Source organism: Equus przewalskii, chromosome 3 (assembly GCF_037783145.1).
Source record: "Equus przewalskii isolate Varuska chromosome 3, EquPr2, whole genome shotgun sequence".
In the NCBI taxonomy this organism is placed as follows: Eukaryota; Metazoa; Chordata; class Mammalia; order Perissodactyla; family Equidae; genus Equus; species Equus przewalskii.
The window spans coordinates 26,506,514-26,528,778 of record NC_091833.1 but is presented as its reverse complement, the minus strand read 5'-3'; the positions used below and the strand labels follow the sequence as shown (position 1 = coordinate 26,528,778).

At 40.6% G+C, this 22,265-nt stretch overlaps 1 protein-coding gene across 10 annotated transcripts in view; it reads right to left on the bottom strand.

Moving 5' to 3' along the window:
• The window catches only part of WWOX (WW domain containing oxidoreductase), a 934,855-nt gene that overhangs the window by 635,701 nt on the left and 276,889 nt on the right, over positions 1-22,265 (bottom strand). For 8 of the 10 annotated variants that reach the window (XM_008522432.2, XM_070612340.1, XM_008522448.2 and 5 more), the window contains exon 8: positions 21,990-22,254. In XM_008522432.2, the coding sequence (XP_008520654.1) occupies positions 21,990-22,254 (265 nt within the window). Of the gene's footprint in view, positions 1-7,854; positions 8,019-21,989; positions 22,255-22,265 lie in introns of all 10 variants that reach the window. The other 2 variants (XR_011538010.1, XR_011538011.1) reach the window with 1 other exon arrangement.

Genomic DNA, 22,265 nt, shown 5'->3' with positions numbered 1-22,265 from the left:
CGCCCCGGCACTGCAAATTAGCGACAACAGGATAAATCTATGGCCAGCTCACTAGACACTTCATTAAATCACTGTTCTCTTGCCTTGTAGCGCACTAATAGAATCACAGCCCTCGTTAGCTACTGAATAAAAGATCAATCACACACTTTGAAAGCTCTTGCTACCAGCTTCCAGAGGAAACAAGGCAAAAAAAAAAAAAAAAAAGGAGAGTGAGCAAGAGAGAGAGATATTTAGGATCATCGCTGAGATTCTGAATGGCCTCGCTGCAAGTTGCTTAAATTACCTTTTCCACAACTGGCTCCAACTGCAATACTCAGAGGAACTTGTTAAGCCTGCTTTCAAGAGCGGGACTCTAATATATGACTGCTAGACCCTGGTCAGAAGTTCATAATGTGCATATGTAAAAAGGTACTAAATTGCCTGAGGGCTAAAACCAGAGGAGTTTAATTGTAGCAAAATGCGGAAAATGGTCTGTTGAGGGTCCTTCTATTGGGAGACTGCTGGCTTTGGCTGATTGAAGTACAGAACATAAAAGCCTTACAACAATATTTCCTTAAATGCTGGGGAAACTGCCAGCAGTTGGTATTGCATGAATGTTGTGGTTAAAGAAAAACATTTTCCTCCCCTAAAATAAATAGAGTATTAAGAACCGCTCCAGCCCATAATTCTAAAGCATGACGGAAAAAGGGAGGGCTTCACGATAATAAATAAGGTATAATTCACAGGGCATGTCCAATCTCTTCGCAGTGTATTTTTACGTGGGGCACATTGGAGGTATTCAGGCATGACCTGTAAGGGATTTTGGACTGAACGGCTCTGATTTTGAAAACAGCTTTGTGCTGAAATAACAGCTGCTCCGGGCTGCCTGGCCCGTCAGTGGGTTAGCCATACCCATGTGGGGATCCTTGCAAAGGGCCCTGTTGGGCTTGTCTTTATTTCTCCTTTCAGAAAATGAGATCTCGAGTCCCAACTACACACACATTTGGCTTGTCTGGATGGGTTTCTTAGGCCCAGAATTCTCTACCTTCCCCAAATACATTGCCACTTTTCTTCCCCCGCTTTCTGGCCTTTCTAATTAGTTCCTCATTTGAGTAAATGATAATGCAAGAGCAGTGGGTGGTGACTCAGATGCTAGGAGGGCCTGTGGTAAAATAGAGGACACCCAGGAGAAACCAGAATTTGGTAGGTGAGCTCTCTGATTTAAAAGAAGTATTTGTGAAAGTAAAAGTTTTCATGGATTGTGAAATAGGCACTCACGTCATTTTATCAGGTTTTTAAAAAATATATCAAACATGGAATTCTGCACATTTGTGGTAGCACCACACTCACATGAAGGCAACATAGTAACGATCAGCTAGTTTGAGGACCACCAGTGCTGTGCTGGACGCCCACTAGTGAAGTATGAAACTCAGGCTGTAGCATGGATTGCATCTGTGGCGAGAATTTGATAAATGAGATTAGCAACATCCACATCCTTACTGATATCTGGCATCAGCATTATTCTCCAAGGAAAACACTTCTACACTTGCAGTGAGATGCAAGTGAGGCTTCCTAATATAACAGAACAAATTAAAAACTCAACTCAAATAAAGCATCAGTTTAATAATTAATATTGACTTGCTCAAGGATCACTCCACCTTGTAGGTCCGATCTTTGCTAGGTCACCTGGATTGGTTCACAATATATAACAGTTCATATTTTAAAATGGGTCAAATCTACTCTTTGGTCTTCAAAGGCAGGGATGTAGCAGGTCACTGGACATGTCTGCCATATGCCATGGCAGTTTTCTCTCTTACAAATCGCAAATCTGAGTTATTCAGGCTGCGCTCTACAAAAGGAGCAAGCAGCTTCAGAACGGCTAGTCCAGATTGATCCCCGCCCTATGCTCTGTAAGGGCTGGAGAAATCTGTGCACTGGAAGCACTAGTATTTAAGGAGGAAAGGAGAGAGAAGGCCGTAGAAAGAATTCACTGAAAGATGGCTTATTAAATTGAAAACATGAAGGAAAATACAGAGCACAAACTGGCCCACTGCAATCAGGAATGTTAAATGGCAGTGTACTAATACGCTACAGTCCTTGACTCCTTCCAGGCCTCAGGTCACATGTCTCAAAGGGCAGGACTGGACCCAGCCTTACAAAGTGTCCCCATCCTACTCCTGACCACAGAGGTTCCCAAACAACGGAGGAACAGGCCAGCTCCTTTCGCAGTAATATTATGCTTGACTCACAACGCCAGTCCCACAAAACCATGCTTAGCCCTGGGATCAGTGACAGAGTCCCCAGCAGCCTTGACATGTATAGGAGCACACACTTACAGAAGCAGTAAGCTGCAATGGGGAGGGGACACACGTGTGAGTCAGATACTCAGCTCAGCCTCTTATTAGCTGTATGACTGAAGCAAGTCACTCAAGGCCTTGATTTCCTCATCTGTAAAGGGGGCATAATACTCAAAACTCAATAGGTCCTGTGGGAAGTAAAGTAAGTAAAACAACATATAAAAAATACCTGCCCTATTGCCTGGCACTCAACAAATGCTTCTTCTCTACCCTCCTTGAGTAGCACCCAAGTAACTCTGAAAATAATCCAAAGGACGCTCAAATGAGAACACTAGAGACAGGACCATCCTAAAACATAGTTGTGGTTTTCAATACGATTTCAATGAAAAGCCACGTGAACTCTCTGGGAATCAGAGTATTCCAAGAACGTCTTAATCTATCTGATATTGTCGCCCACACTTAAGAGTCAATTCAAATATGGGAACGAATGAGCCTTATTATAAGTTAATAGAGTGCATTTAGATGCATGTTTACAAGCTGATTACCCAGAACCTATTGAAAAACACGAAAATGATGTTTGTTACTCATTGCTTCCCTCCTAAGCCAGCTTCTTAAAGACATACAGAAGACTTCAAATGCTACCTTGAGAATAAATGGGTGGCTTTTACTTTCTAAGGTAACTAACTGACACCACACCTGTGTGACATGCATTTCCATTTCTACATTGTTGCAAGTAGATCCCACCCCCAACCCAGCTCCATAACTGAAAAGTAAGGATGAATTCTTATAAAAAGACACAATGAATGTGCTAAGTGATAGCAAAGAAGTTAAAGTCAAGGGAGCAAAGTGACATCCAGGAAAAGGATGGCATTCAACTTCATTCCTGCTGAAAACACTGTGGTTTAATACCACTCATAAAAGTGTATACTAAAAGATCCTAAAAATAGTAATAATAATAAACTAGCCCTGATTTTAAAACCATCAGCAAAATCCCCATCACCCACAGATAGAGCTGCTGTGTGGACCGGGTTTTACAGACACTAGAGAAACACAGCTTGCTGCAGGGTTACCTTCCTGGGAAGCGAGCAGCCTGACTTTATGAATATTCTGTGTCATCTCCATACTCGGGGGTCCCTGTGTTTACCTCTTGGCACATCGCAGGAGCCTGGAGTCCTGCAAGCCAGTGGTTTCCAGCTGAGTGAGTAAAGGCAGCAAACACACTTGATTAATTCAGAGAGAGAAGAGAGAGCCAAAGTGTCTGTTTAGTCCTCTTCTGAGAGAAAATTACTTTGGATTTACATAAAGAGAAACAATTAGGTATTTCTCTGTCTCTCAAAATATTCTTTAAACTTTGCTTTCTTGAATTTTCCTAACTGTGTATGTCAATAAAAATACGTATACAAGGCAAGCAGATGTCTCCTATGATGGCAAATCTACCTGTGACATTCCAAGCTCTATCACCCACACACACCCCCATAGAGCTTCAGAACCCACCCTGGTTAGAAGCTCAGGAGCTGTGGCTCTTTGTCCTGGATAAACAGAAATTACTGAAACCGAGAGGTAAAGAATCAAAATGAAATGGCTTCTAGAACTGAACAATGTCAATCTCTATAGGCAACAAAGAAGCATTCCAGTTACTACGCAGCTAGACTTTGGGATAATTAATTAATAAAAAAGGCAAAATGAGGGCAAGCTCATCAAAGACGGTTCTGAGATGTTCCGAAGTCAGTTTAGAGGAGCCTTGTCATGGAGCAATGGGTTAGGAGAAAGTCATTCATTATTCTATTACATACAGTTTCTTGGGATTTTAAAATTGTCTTGCAATTTTTCATTTGTAACATCAAGTAGGCCTTCTGGCTGAGTGAAAATGCAAATAAGTCACTGATATTATTTTTAAATACTTAACTGCATTTAAACTAGAAGATGATTTCCAAGAATATCCATTGGCGAGTATCAGCAGTCTGTAAAAATGGCACAGACAAGTGCAGAAAGTAAATTTTGCCCCATAAAAAGCCATTGATGCCTGATAGCTTCCAGTTAAACCATGCACCATAAATACTTGCATGCTCATATTTCAAAGAAAATGTGAAGAAAAGCAAAACTAAGTGAAATGGTAGATATCACACATGACCTCAATGGCTGGAGAAAAGGAAGAAGATGAAGAGGAAGAAGAGTAGGAAGTTGCTTCTCATGATGAAAGATGAAATCCTGGAACATCATGGCCCCTTCCCCTCAGGAGACACAGATTGCCAACTAACTGAAGTGTAACACAATGCTTAACTGCTAGACAGCTTCGAAATATCCAGTTATGCAAGAAATATGTATTCATTCAAAAGACTAGAGATGTCACGTCAGCTAAAACATGAAATAGGTGGAAGTCTCATAGTGCAGTGAAAACCGTCTTTCGGTGTGAACTTGAAACGGTCTCTTGACATTTCAGGGTTCAGTTTCTTAATCTCTAAACTAATGGGCTTATCCTAGATCATCTCTAAGCTTATGACAAACTGGCCGCCTGAGACCGCTAAGGGACGCCTCCATTCATCCTACTGCTTGGGAATCAGTTCGTCCAAAGTCATCTGCTGGCTCCATTTGGATACTGTAATCCATCAGTTGACTAATATCATCCCTCTAGGTTATAATTAACAGGAGTGACTGACCTGGGAAAACTTCAAGTAGTCATGTAAGTGAAGTAAATTAAATACTGAGGTGAGACAGGGAATGGAAATTGTTGGAAATTAAGGCTTTTTTCCTCGCTGGACCTCATAAGGATGTACTAATCATTCCATCACTTTATTTTTTCATATTCTACAAACTAATTCCACCCTGAGCCTACACACAGGTGAAACATAGCACCACCTATCAGTATCTGCCAGTATTCACGTGAGTTTATATATGTATTCCTGGGTATGTATACATATATAAATATAGCTAGACATATACATTTTTTAATGTCACAGTCCTTCTTTTATTAATTCTAAAATATTAGGTGGTTTACATTCTGTTTATTTTTCAAATGCTGAATAATATAATTTTAAATGACCATATATGCTATATTTGTAAGATAAAAAACTTTAAAAAAGTTTAAGTCAAACAATGCTATACCAATTAAACAAAATAACGAATTGATAGGTAATGGGAGAAGGTAAAACAAATACTGAAACAGAGTCTGTAGACCAAGTTTGACAAGATCAAGCAGGGCACCCTTCATCTCTGGGGGATTCCTCAGTTTCCTCATCTGGAAACAAGGGAATGTGACCTCCAGCATGGAGTCAAGAAGGTTCCTGAGTCCAGTGAAAGCTGCTAAGTTCACATTCCGTTTATATGTACCCTCTGTGATCCCATGAAAGTTATAAAAGCAGAGAGTCTTGTAAGAAGGGCTATTAAGATTTCCCAAAAGAAAGGTTAGTATGTGGGAGAAAAAAAAAAATGTGACTTCAAAAAAAAAAAAAACAGGTTTTATATTTTCATCCACTAATTTGGTGGAATTCACTCTCACTCACTCAGAACAAATGTGCAAGTCATGAAGCGACGTTTGTAGAGTGAAGCTCTGTACCCTAAGAAAGACCTGTAGTTAGTCATTACTTTGAAAGAACCAAGAGAACAAACAGCAAACCTGGACTGAATGAAAAAGCGTTTTGCCATTTTATTCAAAGTGGTGAAATGGCAAATTTATAGGAGAGCTTTTGCTACCCCTGGATAATCCTGCTTTGGAAGAGCCGTCATCTGAGATCTGAGGAAGGCCCTGGAAAGGCCTTTAATGATGACAACAGTAACAAAACAAACAAAAAGGGGCAGACAGACACACAGCCAGAGAGAACATTACCAGTCTGTCTGAACATATGCCACCTCCCCTAAGTGCACAGCAGATTACAATCGTAGGATGGGCACACATTGTATGACACTTCAGCGTCGAATAAACCATCCTTCCAGTGGCCTCGTTCAAGACAGTGCTTGCAGAAATGCTGCCAGCCCACATGGGGATGTGCATCTTCCCTGTTCACAATGCAAGTAGCTCTTTATAAGGATGATCAGTCAATGCTGTGTGCGCTAATTTGATAGTTCTGTCATCAGACGGCATTGCAAACTTCATTACATATTTTCAATCAGGTTAACATGGTTTGTTAATGTTGGTATTCACTAAAAGGCCACAGCTATTTAAATAATGAATAGGCATGATAATTTTTATACATATTATAGAAGTGACACGTGGATATTCTAAATATTCTCTTCTCAGAATCTATCTTACATCATTCATTCAGTGTCATCAACAAAAAGATATATTAAGATGTTTCTGAGATGCTACAGATTCACAATTCTAGTAATTACTTATAAAAATGAACAACATACCTATCTGAAGGAAAAATTCTTTAAATTATGTTAAAATATAGTCCCATATCACCTCTAACAGATATCCCTAAGGCAAGAATTTAATGCTCCTGCTTTAAAAAAGAAAAGACAGGATAATAATTTGCTATGCACTAAATAAAACTTAACTATCAGATATTTTCCTTTACTTGTTTGTTTGTTTATGCACGCATGTATATATGGACATGTCAACAAATTCACCCACAAATGAACGTATTCTTGCCCGTTTATCTCCCATATTCAGTTAACACATCAAAAGTTGTTTCTACTTCTACTTCTGCAATATCTGGAGCATCATTTCTCTTGCCTCCTGGCCCCCAAACTGTCTTTGTACAGGCCGACGAAATTTCTAAAAGGCCAACTCTTTCAGCCTCTCTACTGGTCTCTGTGCTAAAAATCTCTTCACTTTCCTGCTGCCACAAAAATGGCCTCTCTGAAGCCCAGACATAACTTGGAGCCAACAGAGGCCACGGGTAGTAGGGATTTAGAGCTTGGGCGCTTCACTCCACCCCACTGTCTTTTAGTTATATGGCCTGGAGCAGGTTATTTATTCCCGCCAAGCTACCTCCATAATAACAGGGAATACCACTCTCAAAGAATCAATGAGAGACATAGATAAGGTACACAGCACAGGTCCTGGCATATAGCAGCAGCTCAATAAATGTTAGATTTTTTTGTATCATCATCATCAATTTTAATATGAGATCATACGATCCTGCATCCTTAGCCAGGCCCCCAGTGGACTCGTTTGTCTTCACCTCCTGCGAGGCTCACCACAAATCCACGTGCATTACTTGAGCCTTTGCTATAACACTCATCCTATTTTGATTTAAAATTTGAAATTTTGTTCATCAAGATATTTTGGCATTAATTTTGATTTTCTGAAACATTGTATTAAAATCTTATTTATCTTGATTACTGAGTTTTTTAGCACCCCCTCTTAATTTTGTCCCTAATCCTAGCCCTACCATTGCTGCAAAGTCTACCTAAATTTTCTCCTTTTTTTGTCTCCATGTTCACCTCCCACAAATCCTTCAAGGCTCAGTAAAGATGTCAGTTCTGTTCCACAACTTCATCTAACTACGCTTGTATCTACCTCCAAGACAGAAAAGCATGTGCCCAGTGGTCCCTACCTCACCTCACTCTAGCATTTTGTATATCTCTGTCCCTTTTAACGCAAGTGCCCAAAGGCCAAGGATAATGACTTACTCACTTTTGCATTTTCTACCCGTTAAGTCAGCACCTGAGGCACTCAGTGAACGTTCATCAGATGGGAGCAGATCGGGCAGTTCTAGAGCAGCAATTTTCAAAGGATAGACCGTGATACACTGAGTGATGAAGCCAGTAGTGGGTGGTGAAACTGGATCACAATCAGCACTTCAGAAAATGAAATAGGACCAAGAAGAAAACAGCAGAGGACATTGTCCATAGTCAGAGTATTATTTCATAAAATTTTTGTTTCAGACATATATACACCCACACATATATATTCTACACACAGACACACGGACATGTATATGCATAAGTATATATGTATTAGGTTGTGACATAATTACTTTGGCAGTAATCAAAAAAAGTTCGAAAGACACTATTCTGAAGAAACAATAGGACATCTTGACCTGTCACATACTATTTGCCCTGCCACAACATAGAAAACGCCAAAGTTCCAAAGTCATCCAAGTCTTTGGAAGTTTGGGAAAGAATCAGATTAGCAATATGTACAGAGACCAATCCTGGGTGACTGAGAAATTCTAGAATATTGGAGTGGAATTGCTGAGGAATTTCTTAGGTACTAGCGAAGAAATAAGTATCAGTCTTTTATCAAATTGATAACATATATTTCTGGTTGAAATATTCATCATAAACATATATGGAAAAAAATCAGTCCTGGTAAAAAGGGTTTCAGTAAAAATAAAAATTTTTAAAAAGCTGCACCTTAACTATCTTTGTACTGTTTAAAAACTTGATCAAGTTATTTAACTGACAATGGAATTCACCCTATAGTAGACTCCCACACACAAAAAATTGATTAGTGTTGATATAGTTCTGATTAAAATGTTTTATTCATCAACGTAGAGTTAAAAAAAAAAAAGCCTCAAGATCAAAATAGCAGGTTGAAATAGCTGGTTTTATCTCCCCCTCCTCCTAAACGCATTTTCTAAGTATACATGCCTATTTGCATGATATAACAAACACATTTATTGAGTACTTACTGTATGCAAGCGTCCATGTGCGTTACCATCCCTAGCTCCTGTTGACTTTACAAAGCATCTTAAATTAATTGAATACTAAATAGATTAATTTTTCACAGATATATTTAAGATATAAATAGCTCATTGGAAAACAACAGTAGGCATAGCGGAAAGAGAACACTCATGAAACAGAAAGAAAAAGGCCAAAAAAGGAATAAATATATATTTATTAGGACCTTGAAAAATCGTGGTCACATGTATACACATATACAAACACATAGTATCTGATTAAAAGATTTACCAGCTGGGCAGCCGGTATACTGCTTGATAGCAATCAATAACTAGTATCATGTAAATATGAAGAAAAAAGTTGAAAGAAAGGTGAAAGCCTTCCAAAATTCTGAAGACAGGATGTTTTTATTAAAATATCCATTTTTCCAAAGGGTGTTGCATAGTCTTTCTTGTTGAGTGTAGACAACACAGAAATATATCTGAATGTACAGACCACGATAAAGTTGCTTTTGGTCTAGTGTTATTAAGGAATTCCATGGTATATGTCTGTACTTCAACCTAAATTTATTAATTCATATTTGACCTGCTTCCAAAAAGGAGATTTAAGGTGACCTTAAGAAAGAACAAGGTGAACAAAATGTATAAATCACTAAAAACCAGAGCAATTTGTTATGCTAACCATTAGGGTTAATACGGTTCAAAAAAGCACAAAATTGAAGTAGGAGCTCCAACAACACATTTTGTAATTATAATTTTAAAATGAAGCAGAAGGTACTGTGGTAGTTCCACAGAGGTTCTGCTTGGAGCTCAGAGTTAAAGGGCACTTCTTACATGTAGTGGCATGGTTTCACATGTTTTGGGGTCAAATGACAGACAATATCCTTGACAACAGCTTCCTGTACATCCTTAGTGATCAGTAAGATTTCAGAAAGTTTACATTTACTGGTAGGCTACACAGAACAGCAGCATTTCTTGAGTGTCTACTATAAGCCCCAGGGTTGAGTTATGCCTTAATCTTCCAACAATCCAAAGATGTGGGAACTAACTATGTCTTCCATTTTACAGAGAAAAGGAAAACTCGAGGCCCAGAGAGGTAGTGTGACTTGCCCACAATGACGGGATCACTAGAAGGAAGGGCTGGGATTTGGAGCCTGGTTTCTTCACTTCAAAGCCCAGACATGGCCTTTATGCCAGATCCCAATGCATTCTTCTTCAACAAAACAGATCAACATGCTCTTCTCAGCTCCTACCCACCTCATGCTGTTGGTAGTGGACTGTGGGAAATAAATGAGATGACACATGGAAGCTACTTAGAACAGGGCTTGCCTGGTACAGGTGAGTCTTAACAAATGTGAGCTGTGGCTTTTGCTCTTATTGGGTGACTTTGTCCCCTAGGCCTGCAGAACATATCATATACTTATTTGGGGAAAACTCATAGTGAATCTTCTATCCTGCATCAAATACATGTCAAGTCTTCACATCACAGACTAACACGGAGGAATGTCAATGGTCAGGTAGACTTGGCAAAGATAAGCTTAATTTTTAATTTTTAATTATCTTTAAATTTTGGCTTTGGATGAAAAAGGCTTGCACTCTGGGTTCAAATATGAACCCAACAGAGCCTTGAGCCTGGCAATGAGACAAAATGGCATTGGAAGATGTGAGATACACACTTAAGCCAAAGGGGAAAGCAGACCACAGCAGGGACCTTCCAGGTTCAGGAGAAAGGAATCCACTATGTTCCCCTACTTTTTATCCCCAAGAAATAGGCCATCTCATTCCTAATGGTTGGAACAGAGAGGACAAAAAGAGAAGAAATCTCTATTATTTTCATGATTGGGTATACGCCAGAATCTAATTCTTTTGAAATAAGTTGCATTTTTTTTTCCTTTTAAACATCTTCTTAATGCTTTCTTTATAGGAAATGTGCTCAGGGCTAACGTGGAGATTTCAGCCATGCTAATTTCATTTCTTGGTCTTTTATGGTTATCGAGGGTCAACAAAGAGACAACACAGAACACACACAAAAGCCAACAAGAGATGTTATGTTCTAAGACAGAAAAACAGACTTATTGCATTCACCTGCCTAGGAATATTAAAATATCAAAAAAATATTAAAGTTCCCAGATTTTCCAGGTTTTTTTTCTTTCAAAGAGTGAGAATACTAAGAAAACATTATGCAGGTTTCAGTAGTTGATATACGGTATTTTTTTTGGATCTAGCGAATACACTTTTTATAACTTTTCTGTGAAAGGAGGGACTTTCTAGCTCAGATTACTTGGACACTCTTACTGTTTCTTCTTCCCTTTTTTGAGCAGTCAGAAGAGATTTCTTTCAGTACTTCAAATAAATAAGATATCCAGCTGAATAAACACCATACATTCCCGTGGATTACTTTGGCTTCTTAGAGAATATTTCACTTTCTTTTTTCAAAATGTAAATGATTAAAGAGACCCCATCATATGAAACTCAGGGATGAAATGTTCCAAGTGGTGCAGATTCTACACAAGGCAGAACGTGGAGAGGCAAAAGCCCCCACAAGAGCTGGATATTTCACAGGCAAAATTAGAACTCCACTAAAGAAGATACCTTAGTTGTTATACATTTTAAGAGGAGTGGCTTTATAATATAAACACATTCAAAAATCACTCTGTACAATATTTTCTAAAAACAGCAAAGTAAAAGATTTTTTTTCTTTCTTAGATTCCTACTTAAAAAAGCAAACTCTAAAACAACAAGAAAAAATCCTAAAGACTATACATAGTCTGGAATAAGAATAATATTCTACATGGGCTTTGAAATGATCAGTGAGTCCTATCTAGCTTTATAGTTTAAAAAAAGTCCAGGTCTTTGGCCAATTTTTGAAACTCAGATCAAAACTCGGCAAATTTTCTTTAGAAAGAAAATTTGGGCCATCGACTAACACAGCTCCCTCTACTAAAGCAGCATGAAAACAAATACTTGACTTTTGGAAGCATAATCCACACGTTTCTTTATTCTTTTCACAAGCTTTCTTATTTAGAGGGCTAAATCTTACCTCTCATCATGAGGCAGAAACGCATAAATATATAAAAAACAAAATGGGTGCATCCGGTACCTCTCTCAGCCCAGAAAGAAGAAAGACAAGTATACAGAAAGGATGCAAATAGGAAAACAGCAAGGAAAGGACACACGTGTCAGTAACAACTGCTACGGCACAAGGCCAAGAAATACCCAGGCCTAGGAGGAAACCTGGCACCATTTACCCCACCAAGAAGCACTAAAAAACAAACAAAACTGAACTTGTAAAGTGGGATAGGCAGCCTCTAAGACGGCCCCTGTGCTTTCTGCCTTCCAGTATTCACCCCACTGTGAAATTCCCTCCCTGTGAATGTGGGTCAGACCCAGTGGCTTGCTTCAAACAAATAGAATGGGCAAAAGTAATGGGGTGTCACTTCTGTGGTTAAGTTACAAAGGACTGTGACTTTTGTCTTGCTGGTAGACTCGATTTCCTTCTTGGCTTATACACTTTGATAAAGCAAGCTGCCCTGTTGGAGAGAGGCCTATGTGGCAAGGACTGAGAGAGCAGCCTCCAGCTAAAAGCCAGAGAAAAAGTGAAGTCCTCAATCTACTGGGCCACAAGGAACCGAATCCTGCCAACAAGTGCATGGGCTCGGAAGTGGACCCTTCTCCAGTGGAGCCTGGACATGGCTACAGCCTGGCTGACACTGTGATTGCAGCCTGTGAGGTGACCCTAAAGCAGAAGGCGCTGTTAAGCCATGCCTGGGTTCCAGACCCACAGAAACTGTGAGATAAGGAGATGGGGTATCGTATTTATAAAGGGGCGCCGGCTGATGTAGGTGCTTGTGAGAAACAAATCCTGTATACTGGGTCAGCTTATGGCCCGATTCGACCCTGCATCCCTTCATTCTCCTTCAGCACCATTTTTGGCATTAAAATACCCATTCTTTTGTAAAATGGTGGTGACAGTTGATTGTGCTGGGTTTGTTTTCATCCAGAGTTTTCAGAATACAGAATGTGAACCTGCGTTAGTCTCCCTTTTGTATTTCCTTTTGAATTATATTATTCTGTAAAATCCAAAACCCATGGAACAACTAGCCTTGGTTAACTGACTTATTTTACAGATAAGAAAACTGAGGCCCAGAGAGGGTGAGTGACTGGCTCAGGGACACACAGTAGTTTGCTTATAGAAAACTCTAAAATGGCATTGAACGAGACAAGATATAAAGACGTAAAGCCAAGAGCATGAAGCTAAGCACTTAGCAGGTTTTCATGTAAATGAAAACGTGTCTTCAACTGATTTTCAAAGTATTCATTTATCTTAGTGTAATAAGAAGGGGGGAGGGTGTGGATTTCAGTTTCTGAACAATTCAGAACACTCGATTCAAGTCCTCTCGATTGCTGCTGGAAAAACAGTACCTTCCACCTCACAAGGAAAAATCCACGTGTCCAGTGAGTTATACAAAAATCAGTGTTCATAGAAGAAACATTTCAGAAACATCATCAGGGGGCAACACTCACTCCTGGCATCTGTTTAATCGTGCTGGCCTCGAGTATCTAAACGGCGCGGCGGCCAAAAATCACTGGAAAGAAGTATGAAATTGGAGAAAAGGGAACTGAAAGCAGGAGGATCAAAGAAGTCACCACCAACTTGAAAAAAGTAATAAAAGAGCTAGAAAGGGAGTTAAAAGAGGCAATGCATGACCAAAATGCCAACGGGCACACAGAAGAAAAGGGGACGAGGAAGATAAAACGGGGGGACTTTCAAATCTTGGTTAAATGTTCATTAAATAATTTGTCACACATATTAAAGCCCGATTGTCGCTTTTTCCCCTCCCGGTGCTCATTCGGGAACAAAGGCCTAACCAGAGCTATAAAGCAAGGCAGAGCAGACACAGCGATGAGGTGCCACGGCCTCACAAAGCCAGGCGTACTTTCCCTCTCTTTGTTTTTAACAAGAAAGGGCTGATCTTTCCTCAGTGCTAATGTGTACTGTTGTTGGTTTAAAACGCACAGCCAGGAGGGCTTCGGTTCTGCACTACGGAAGCCCGTCTAGTCCTGGTTACTATTCTGCATGTGGCCTCAGTGGTTGCTCAGGCTTGTAGACGGTGTTTACACTTAATGCTCACAGGGAGACTCAGACCTTCTGAGACAGACACAGAGCCATCATTAGGAGAAGGGAAATGTAGAAGCAATGGGAAGAGAAGCAACCCTTTCTTGTCTGACAAAACAAGGATGATGATGATAACAATAATAATAATCATAAATGTTTACTGATTATCTAGCATGCTCTGAATGCTATATATTCAGGATCTTTAATTCTCAACATAGGTCAATAATAAGAATACCGGCTAATGTTTATTGAGCATCTAGCACATTCTAGATACTATACATTCATGAGCCCCTTCAGTTCTCAACACGAGCCCATAAAGTAGGTATAACATCGCAGTTTTACACAAGAATCTTAATCAGGTTGTGAAATGTGCCCAAGGGTTAGTGTGGGATGGAGCTGGGGTTTGATCCGAGAGCTGCCCAGCTCAAAAGCTTATCCTGTCTTTCCCACGCCTTGCTGCTCTCTCCTTACATATTTTCCCTCCATACAAACACTTCTGGGTAGATCCTTTATGTGGCACTTGACCTGGGAGCCTGGGGCGGAGGGGGACCGGGTTCTGGTCCCACCTTCTAGGTGTGTGACTCTAGCCGCATCCTTTTCTTTATCACCACATCCTGAACTGCAGTCCCCTGGTCACCCCAGAGAGACTAATGATAAGGAATGTATTAATGACTGCCATTCATTAAGCACCTAATCGTCCTTCATTTATTCATTTACAAATATTTACTGAGCATTTACTTTATGGACCGGAGATACAGTAGCACGAAGGCAAAGACAGTGCTTTCAAGAGAGGAGGAGACAGACAGTAAATGCAAAACTACAGAAGTTACTTTTCTAAATTACATTCATGTTAAATGTTCTGAAGGAGAAGTTCCAGGGGCCCTCCGTTCACTCGCACAGCACATAGTTACGGAGCGCTCTCCTGCAGCAGACGGCATTATGTAATAAGCACTAAGCACATGATGGGGATTCTTGATCCAATGCTTCCTTAGGTATGATGTTTGGACTGAGTTTTGGGGGATGAGTAGAAGGTAACTAAGGGTGGAGGAAAAGGAGCGTTCTAGACTGAAGAACAGTATGCTTCAACACCCTACAGGAGAATGGGGCTGGAAGTGGCTTGAGGTAAAGTTGGTTGAGTAAAAGAGGACCAGATAAGGCCAGATGCCTTCCCTGTAATTCTCACTTGCCTTCAAAATGGCCCTATAAAATAGATAGCATTCCCATTTGACAGAAGAGAAAACCATGCGCACACCTATTCAATAGCACCTGCTCAAAAGCCATTATCCCATCCTTTTTCCTTTCCATCAGATCTTGCCCCCCACTCTAGAGACATAAAATGCCAGAAATGCACTTTCCTAGCCTCCCTTGCACCTAGAATATGGACAAGTAACTCAATCCTGGCCAGTGGGAGCTAAGGGGTGTCTGTTAGGGAGGACATTTCTGAAACAGAACATTCTCCACCTTGATAAAGGAAGGAGGCATGCAAGGAGGGACCCCATCCCTCCCAAGCTTCCTTCAGACCTTATCATGTAGGATGCAATGGTTGGTGCTGCTGCAGCCATTTTATAAGCATAAAGGAAAAGCCAAGACAATCACAAAGGAGTTGCCTATATAGTAGCTAAATGAAACCCTGGCTGCCTTGGGACTTCTGAATATATGAGAAAAACAAACCTCTCTTATTCCAACCACTTTTAACTGGGTGGTAATAACTCACAGCCCCAAACATCTAAACTAATGTAGAAAATGAGCCTCAAAGAGAATAAAAAGGGAGGAAATCTGAGTTTTGAATACAGGTCTAAAGATTCTAATTCCTTTGCTGTTTTCTTGCTCTACCATATCCCCTGGCCTCTGAATTGAGCAGACCCAGTAAACTGTAAAGTTCCAGATGAAGTGAGAGATCACTAATAAAAGCAATGCCAACGATAATCCGGAAAAGTAAGAAGAATGTTTGAGGCCGCGGGGGCATGATCTCGGCGAGAAGAGTCCAGCCAGTGGGTCCTTCTGTGGGGGTCTGAGGGATGCTCGAGTGTGGCTCAGTCATCGTAGGGTCCTTGGAGTCTGGTTTTCTAACATATCTGGACGGGCAAGAGCAAGTCAGCCAGAGAATTCAACTCTCGCTCAGGAGTCTCAAAATATTTAGATTAGTGAAATATAGGCTGAAATTTATACTCTGAAAATCATATTTCCTCTTCCCAACACAGAGAAAAAGACTCCTGCTTTCTAAATGTGCCAATAAAGACTCAAACAGGGGTCTTGTCCTTGATAGGATCTAGAGTGTAGTCAGCTGCAGGTATTCAAAGGGGCGGGGGAGAAGTATTTTTCTAAAATACTAATTTAAAGAACAAATCAACATCTATTATCTCCTTCATTATGCTTTAAATTGTACAACTATAAATCACCCTGCAGCGGGTTATTCAAGGGCAGAATTACCCAGCTTGGCTTTCCCAAAGGTTAGAAGAATGACATCTTGTGCTTTTTCTAGTTATAATTTATAACTTTGCAACAGAACCAGCGTTGCAGGCCCATCCATTAGCAGGGTAGCCGCACATCTGTTAAAACTCAGCACAATGGCTGGCTTTACACGGCCACAGGAAACGTAACCCAATCGTTTCAGAAGTTCTACAAACTCAAGCCATTTTTTAATGTAAAAGGATTTGAAAATGCAGTTCCCTAAAACATCTGCTAAGCTCTTGCTACCCTAACACATGATATTCTTTCTACTGTTACCTGCCAACACAAATATTTGGTTGCACAAAACACCCTGAGAGGCACGTGATGTGCTGGGCTTCAAATTTACATACCGATCCGCAAAGGGCTGGCTTGGACCTAGGAACCCTAGCTAAGATGTTGTTTACCAGAACTGAAAGCTTATGTGCGGAAAGATGGAAGGAGGGCTAATTTCATGAAGGTGCTTTCAAACATTTGAAAAAGAAAACATAACCGCACAACTAGATATATACATGGCAGGGGCGCTGTGGTGCATTTGACAAAGCAAACTGACTTGGGAACAGCTGGTGAAGGGCCTGCAGGCTGATAGACCATTTTCTTGAGCAAGTTGGGTAAGTGCTCTGTGCTTTTTAAATGGAAGATACCATTGTAGAACTGTGGTGAGGAATAAATGAAGACATATATGTTGATACATAAAGCATCATGGCGTCTGGCCTAAACTGCCAAGTTACATCTTACTTGAGAGTATGGCAGGAATCTAAAGTCATCACACATGGCAACAAATGAAAACAGCCAAAATTATCTTTGAAAATCTCTTATGCCACCAGATAATACAATACACCTGGCTTTGTGAATTAAGTCCCATAGAGTAATATGCATGTATGAACATATTATATATACTAACATACACTATATATTAATGCATACATATGCAAAATATAATTTGAGAATATTTTAATTGCATAAAAGAGAGACAGGAAATTGCATAGACAGACAGGAAAATAAACATATAAGGCACACATGATGGATGTGACTTCATTATCAGAGAGCTCCCGGCAAACTTTAGGTTCCCTTAAAATTTTCAAAAGCTAGTTGAAGAATCCTATGTGTTTTTTTAAACAACATTAAAAAATAATCTTATTCCCATTTTTACCTATTATTTTTATTTAATCATAAATTGGAGGGAGAGGGGACAAAGGCTTCTCCCTCAGACCCCCCAATACTCCTGTCCTGTCCTCTAGACCTCAAGAGGAAGAAGTGACAGAGACATGGCTTTACCAGTAGGGGTCGCTGCACTGAGAATTAATCCCTATGAGTTTCTCATTAGTGATTATTATACTGCAGGCGGCCAAAATGGAAAAATTAATTAATTTCAAAGTGATAATGCATTTACAGCAACAATTAGAAATGTATAACTGTAAAAGGGCAACATTTAAAAGACAGATTACATTTAATAAAGTTGCACAAGAACATCCAATTGTAAAATTACTGATCTGCAACAATATTCCTTAAAGAGGCACTTAAAATAGCCTGACTCCATGAAGGGTGACCTAATTACTGTAACTAAAATCACTGTAGTCACAGCAAGTCACAGCAAATAAAAAAGGGACGTTGATATTAGAATACTGCTGTTTAATACTTAAGGGAGCCAGCTACAGTGGAGAAGGGAAGACAGGGCTTCCAAGCACAAGGCTGGGTTATGTTTCTTCTTTCCCTGACCTTGTACAATGGAATGTATACTCCAGCAACACTCATGTCAAAAGAAAAACACATTCTCTGAAGGGAAGTGCAGAGGGGCTATGAAGCACAGACAGAACACTAGCCATCTGGAGATGGAGACATCGCATCTATGCTAAGCTTTTTCTTGAGCTTTTAGGAATCCATCTTTTCACAGGGTGGGAATGGGGGTGCAACTACATGGCTTGTGTCCAAAAATATGTTTGCATTAAAATGGCAGAAGTGCAACTTCATCCATGAAACAAATGTCTTATTGTGATAGAAGCAACGCCAAGCAAAGCCCAGAGGGATGAAACGTGTGTCTTTTCCAATAAGCCCAGTCTGTCCCACCAGTGAAATAGAGTGATCCTATCTACGCTCACGCCGACTCCTCTCCCACATACAGACTCCTAAATGTTTATGGAAGAGAAGTGATTGGTTGTGAGTTTGACAAGTAAGTCCAGAGTTCCCATTCCACCCCTTAATAAACCTAGTCATGTGGAACTCTGATGGCTAAGAAATACCAACAAACACCTAAATATATAAAGATATTATTACAGAGGATTTTCCTAAGAATCTCAACTTAGCTGCATATTTCATAACCTTCCTAATCTATATGCTGATCTAAAAAAGTGCATTTGCGGCACATAAAAGATGCTATTCTCCAGTTAACTGGGGATGGACACATGGAAATTCCACTTCATAATGGCTTCCTCAGGGACTGGATGTACTATTGGAGACCACTAAACCAGGCTCTCTCCATCTAGACACCCTTCCTGCCTTGGCAATAACCCTCTCCCTAGGCCTTTGGGGCCAGCAACAGAGGTCCCCCAACCACCAGTACCACCAGACTCCCAATTTAGACTCCTTTAGTCTTCTGACCCTTGTATCCATCAGCAGCAATTGCATTTTGGAGAATAACCTTCAGGACCAAGGTAATACTCACAACAATAAGAAAAACAACCATCATGGCAAGAGGTACTGCATACCTACTTATACAACAGACACTGTGCTAGGCACATTATTTAACTCTACTTTCCAATATGGCAGCCATTAGGCACATGGGGCCATTTAAATTTAAATTAATTAAAAATTCATCTCCTCAGTTGTATTAGCCCCTTTTCAAGGGTTCAATAGCTACACGTAGCCCGTGGCTATCCTTTCAAATAGCCAGATTAAAGTCATTGCAGAAATTCTATATCCATTATTATGGTTGTTAGATCCGTTATTGTCAACCCTCACACCAACCTGTATTGCCATTTTGGTGGCTCAGAATGGTTAACTGTCTTACCCAAGCTACCCCAGTTCGTAATGGTAAAAGCTAAGCCTTGACCATTAGGATCATTAGCAGGAAAGTGACTTGGTCCACTGCCCTAGGTTGCTACTTTGTAACTGTTTCCCCACCAGGTAGCCATGTGGAATCCCCTCTCTAGGACAGCGAATGTACTTACCTCCCCTGCCTACTAGGAACATTCCAGCACTCCTGATACAATTAGGCAAAACCTGGGTCTTTGGCGACATCTCCACTTTTTCTCCACACCCTCTCAAGGGTTATCTGCTCATTTTCCCACATCCCTCTCATCCAGGGCCAGAAAGACCACTCCTTGTTTTATCTGTTGCCCAAGGCTGCTCCCAGCAGGCTGAAGCACAGGGGACCAGGGGAGGGGGACAGCTGAGGCCTCTGCACACTGGCTGGGAAGCAGGACTCAGACATTCAGGCTGGGCATCGGGCATCATTGGGATGAGCTCCAGGTGTGGTCGTTCACTGAGTGCCAACCTTCTCCTAACTCTCCATGCCTCCAGGGCTGTAAGGCAACACTGCTACCTCCATTTTCAAATCCACATTCTGCTTCCCCACTTAGCTTGAGTCCTGACCATAGTTACCCCTCAAACAGCAACAGTCTGATATCAGGACACGGTTGCCTGCCCAACTTAATTTGCTGGCACTTTTAGAAATCCCCCTATTAGGTGCAACAAGCCAACAATCAAGCCTGACTTTGCTAAACACATTCTAAGTTAGGTAGTAGACAATAATAGACTCCTCCCCCCAAAACAGAAACAGTCACTCTGTCTTTTATTTTACCAGATCCTGTCTTCCTCCCCCTCCCACCTGCCCTTGTCCAGAGTCCCTAAGCCCTGGGATCCCATCACAGAATAATAGTTTCTATCATTTTCTGTCAAAAAGCCCTCAGCCACGGGAGTCCACACCAAATGGGGAGATGGTTACACCACCCTCCATCATATTCCTTGTACTCCAGACCCACCTCTAAGTCTTTCTCATCACATTCTTCTGATTGGAATAATCCTGGAGGAAGAAAAAACCTAAACTCTCTGATGTCATAGAAAGGAGTTCCTAGCTCCTATCAATGAACAAATACAAGTGATAAAATTCAAGAACCAAAGATTTCAAATTATATTGGATGATTGGCCTGTTGGTCTTGAAGGCTCAGGGCCAGCAGAAAATGAAGAGAATGCTCCTCTCTTCTCTCCTCCCTCCTGAACTTGGACAGTTCATCCACACTCCTGTCAACGGCACTGGCACCAGTTCAGACCCATATGCTTTCCTCTGACATCTATTGAAGGCCCTAACCGAGTACGAGCCAAAATCATGTGCAGAGAAACCCTCGTAGGGAGCCTACTCTTATGCAGTGGAAGGCCAGATGATGGGAAAACTTCAGAACCCTGTGATACACATGGCAAGGGGTTTCCTTCTTTCCTTTTGGATATCATCTCCACCTTGGACTTGGAGAACTGCTCTCCATGGATCCTCTCACTTCCTCTGACTATGTTGGCTTTGCATAAGAACCATCATAGAATAATTAGATTACAATAAAAGACACACTTATTTATTTTCTCCTAAGCAGTTCAAAAGATTTTTGTTGTAGTTTTAAAAGTCATCCACAAACACGAAGGTTAAGGACGGCCGGTTGGAATGACTGCCAGAGAAGAAGGCAGACCGTGTTCAGAGGCTGTGGGGTCATTTGCCCAGGAAGTTGGAGATGATGATTTGACTTATGACACTCGTAAAGGCCAAAATGTGTTTGGGGAATGGGTTATTTCTGAGGATTGGATGTTACATTTGGTTAACTTGAATAGCGGCATCCACTAATAGGAAAACATTTTCAAAGGCCTATGGATTAGAAAAGTACTACACCAAATATAATGTGTAAAATGTGCATTCTTCATTCAAACTACTTCTTACTAAAATGCTTTCATGGAAGAAGTTTCTAGATATGGTTGTTATACGATCAACAAAAACGTAAAAACTTCATATTTACCTTTGTGAACATTTCCAAATTTAACCTCAGGAGTGTGATTCATTCAAAGGATTCATCTTTGGGGAAGTAAAAATAAAACACACTTCTAGCCAACGAAGGATTCTCCAGGAGAAATTTACACTCATTAAAAGAAGACTTTAGAACATCAGACACAGATTCTCAATGGAAACAAAGGAATCACATCTACTGATAATTCAATAGTCATAAATCCAAGTTTTTCACTTACTAACACAAAACAGTTTTCAAGCACTATGCTTGCTGAATCATAATAAAGAAATCACATCAAAAGACAACAGCCATCTCTATCAAGCTTTTCAGCCATACTTATAATACCATATCGAAAAACCACATCTTGTATCCAGACCTCCGAGATATCTTTAGAGAAACAGATGTAATCTAAAGTCGATTGAAATGTGTTCAAGAGCCCTTTCCAATGGCTTTAATAGGCCTGATGATGTGATTATCAGGACCAGACTCATCATTACAAGAGGCAAGAGGCTGAAGAAAACACACGCTTCTGGGTTTCTCTAGGACCCTTTCCACACACGCACACTCAAAGTGTTTATAGCAATAGAAGCCGTTCACTTACCATGGACTTGGTGAAAGGCCTGGCCAAGGTAAACAGCAGTGTGTACACCCACCAGTTGCGATGAATGGAGGAGTACATCATATTTCCAGGATGCACCGCGTTCGACGTGACCCCACGCGGAGAGAGGCGACGATGGAGCTCATTGGAGAAGAGAATGTTGCACAGTTTGGACCGGTTGTAAGCCAGCATGGCCCAGTAGTCACTTTTAGATGGAGAAAGTCGGCTAAAGTCTAGTTTTCCCGAGGAATCGTTAATATCGGTAAATCTAAAAGAATA